The sequence below is a fragment of the Orycteropus afer genome, unplaced genomic scaffold, assembly GCF_000298275.1.
Source record: "Orycteropus afer afer isolate SDZICR_OR568_19922 unplaced genomic scaffold, OryAfe1.0 scaffold00174, whole genome shotgun sequence".
Taxonomy (NCBI): domain Eukaryota; kingdom Metazoa; phylum Chordata; class Mammalia; order Tubulidentata; family Orycteropodidae; genus Orycteropus; species Orycteropus afer.
The window spans coordinates 4,292,283-4,295,415 of record NW_006921761.1 but is presented as its reverse complement, the minus strand read 5'-3'; the positions used below and the strand labels follow the sequence as shown (position 1 = coordinate 4,295,415).

Sequence of the window (3,133 nt, the reverse complement as noted above, 5' to 3'; positions counted from 1 at the left end):
TCTGAGTCTCCAGCTGTCTCAAAGCAGCAGAGGCCTGGGACCCCTCCACCAAACTGTCTTTAGGACAGGAGAGAAGACAGACGCCATTTTACATTTGGAGCGTCCCTACTACCTAACACGCTCCCAACAACATGGTGACGTGGGCCGGCTACAGGCGACGCTTCAGGGCCGTGACTGGAGCAGGCTTCTGACTCCGTCCCCAGGGCGTCTCCAGTCCGCTAAGTTCTCAGTTAACACTTGCCAGTTGGGTGAGCGGTCATAACTGGCCCAACATGCTCAGCCATTGGCTGAGGGAGTCTGCGGCCCTCTGCTTTTTTGCCCACAGAGCCATGGGGGTGTTGATGTCCAAGCGGCAGACAGTGGAACAGGTGCAGAAGGTCAGCCTGGCTGTGTCTGCTTTCAAGGATGGGCTGCGGGACAGGCCCTCCCTCCGACGCACCGGTGAGCCAGCAGCGTCCCGCCGCGGCACCGTCGAGGGCCCCGTTCAGGAGGTGCAGGAGGAGGAGGAGGCAGGGCCAGCCACCCCGGAGCTCCAGGGAGAGAGCAGAGCCAGCCAGGCAGCTTGGGAGCGGCTCCGAGATGGGCGGGGAGTGGAGCCCGAGGAGTTCGACCGGACCAGTCGTTTCACACCTCCTGCCTTCATACGTCCCACCCGGAAGCTGGATGATGACAAGCCTCCAGATATCTGCCTGGAGCCCAGAGAGCCTGTGAGTGCCCAGTGAGGGCCGGACCCTCAAGGCTTAGACCTTTGAGGATCGGGGATAATGGCGGGGAGGGCTGGTATGGTCGAGATGAGACCGAGATGACCGAGCTGAATCGAGAACATTCTTCAGATTTCTTCCACAAGAAGACAAATGTTAGTTACACCACGAGTTACGGTCAGTAAGGTTTGGGCTGGGGGTGATAGGGAATGCCACCCTGGCAGCTCTTCTGGGTCACGGGTACTCCTACCCCTGGAGGGGAATCAGGGAGACACAATGACAGGCTTGCTACTGATGTTTTGTGCCCAGAAAACCAGGTGTACTGAATGTCCTGCAGCGTCTGAGACAGGCTCTCCCAACAAACTGTTCTTTCCAAAACGCCACCGGCAGCCCTGTTGAGAAGCATGGCCGCAGATGCCCGAGCGGCTGGGAAGCCTCCTGGTCCTCCAGCACTGCCTTCCGCTGGGGCTGTTCCTCAGGGAGATGCAGCCCCAGGGTGACGCCGGAGCTTGGTGGCCGTAGGATCTCGCTGCCTGCTTTGCCCGTCCCCATTCACCCTGCCATCTTTCCCCAGGTTGTCAACGACGAGATGTGTGACGTCTGTGAGGTCTGGACGGCTGAGAACCTCTTCCCGTGCAGGGTCTGTACCAGAGTTTTCCACGACGGCTGCCTGCGCCGCATGGGCTACATCCAGGGAGACAGTGCAGCAGAGGTGGCCGAGCTGGCCCACACAGAGACCGGCTGGAGCTGCCACTACTGCGTGAGCGGGGGCTTCAGGGGCAGTGGGCGCTGCACCGCAGAGCCGTGACATTCCTCCTGGGGGCCCAGGCTTGGGACATTTGTTTCTAGATAGTGACCCAGAGGGTTCTAGTCGATACAGAGATCCCAGAGTTAGGACAGGGACTCTCGACCGCAGCATGTTGACAGTGTGGCTGAATACTTCTTTGTTGTGACTCTGTGTCTGCTGGTGGAGGCAGGGCAGCACCCCTGCCTTCTCCCCTGCAGATACCAGTGTCACCCCACCCCTCATGCTGTTTGTGACCATCAGAAATGTCTACAAATATTACTACATGTGTCTTGGGAGACACCACCTGCGATTGAAAACCACTGAGTTAGAGGACTGAACGGCTGGGATGAGCCCTGATTACACAGAGGTAACTCTGCTTGGACAGTGCTGGTTCTGGTCAAGTCTACAGTTGTCATTCACTGTATTCTTCTGAAGAACTAACCTAAAATCCTAACCAGCTTACTTCCAATCCAGATAGATTCTATCCCAGGAAAACCGCTTACCCCTGAGATCCTTCCTTGGCTGGCTATTTGACTCTTCGGAGCTTGCTGAAATGAAAAACCTGAAATGGTCTTTGTAGGAATTAAACAGCAAAGGGCTATTGATTCAGAACTGTGGACTTCATACGTAAATGCCTTCCAGGTGTTCGCGAAGGACAGGCTCAGGTCTCCGAAAGCCAGCTCCTAGCCATTTGACACCACACCCGAATAGAGCTCACAGGCCGCCTCACTGACCTTTGGTCCCACAGATACCGTCACTGCTCACTGATTTCGTGGTGAGGAAAAGCTGCTGGTCTCCCTCTTCGTACTGCCCAGCAAGGGGCAAAACTAGGCCACTTTCTAACAAAGGATTCTTTCTTCACAGCTTCACCTGAAATGAAGTGTAAACGGTAATTTTCTGGCACTTCCCCCAGCTGGAGTATGCCATGGCAGGCCTACCCTACAGATGCCTTCTCCCCTGCCAGTCCCCAGCCCTCCAAACACCAGCCTTTTTGATTGGGGCGGCTCTGCTTTGAGGTGCTCTGATGGGAGACTGAGTTGAAGGTGTCTCCTCCCTAAACCTCCAGGAATCCTTTGTTCCCTGCCCCGCTTTCTGCCATTACCACCTACGGTCATTACTTGCGTTGTTGCATGCTGTCGGAGCTGCCCACCGTCCACGCTGTGTAAAACACGAGACAGTGCCCGGGCCGGGCCATCGCCACACTCATTGCCTTGTCTGAGCCCGCTGTCGCAGCGCGGTGTCAGTCCATCTCACTGAGGGCCCTCTTCTTTCTCACTGACCCTCTGTGCCCTTCTCCAGGACCTGGTCCCTGCGGATAACATGGCCAAGGTCTGTAAGGGGAAGTCTCCCCATCCTCATTTCTGATGCACATTCTGACTGAACTTCTTCCCGGACAGAAGTGTTTGTTTTTCTGACGGTCCATGGTACGTTCAGTACTTGGCAACATCCTAATTCAAAGGCATCAGTTCTTCTTTGGTCTTCCTTATTCACTGTCCAGCTCTTGTATCCATATGAGGGTAATGAAATATTATGGCTTTGGTCAGGGGCACCTTGGTCCTCAAAATACCATCTTACTTTAAAGAGGTCTTTTGCAGCAGATCTCCTCAATGCAGTACGTCATTTGATTTCCTGACTGCTGCTTCCA

At 55.4% G+C, this 3,133-nt stretch overlaps 1 protein-coding gene across 1 annotated transcript in view; it reads left to right on the top strand.

Moving 5' to 3' along the window:
• Nucleotides 1-329: 329 nt before the first annotated feature.
• Nucleotides 330-3,133, top strand: part of PHF24 (PHD finger protein 24) — a 10,139-nt gene continuing 7,335 nt past the window's right edge. Inside the window, exons 1-2 of the mRNA XM_007947027.1 lie at nucleotides 330-707; nucleotides 1,276-1,461. Coding sequence (XP_007945218.1) covers nucleotides 330-707; nucleotides 1,276-1,461 — 564 coding nt within the window. The remainder of the gene's footprint in view (nucleotides 708-1,275; nucleotides 1,462-3,133) is intronic.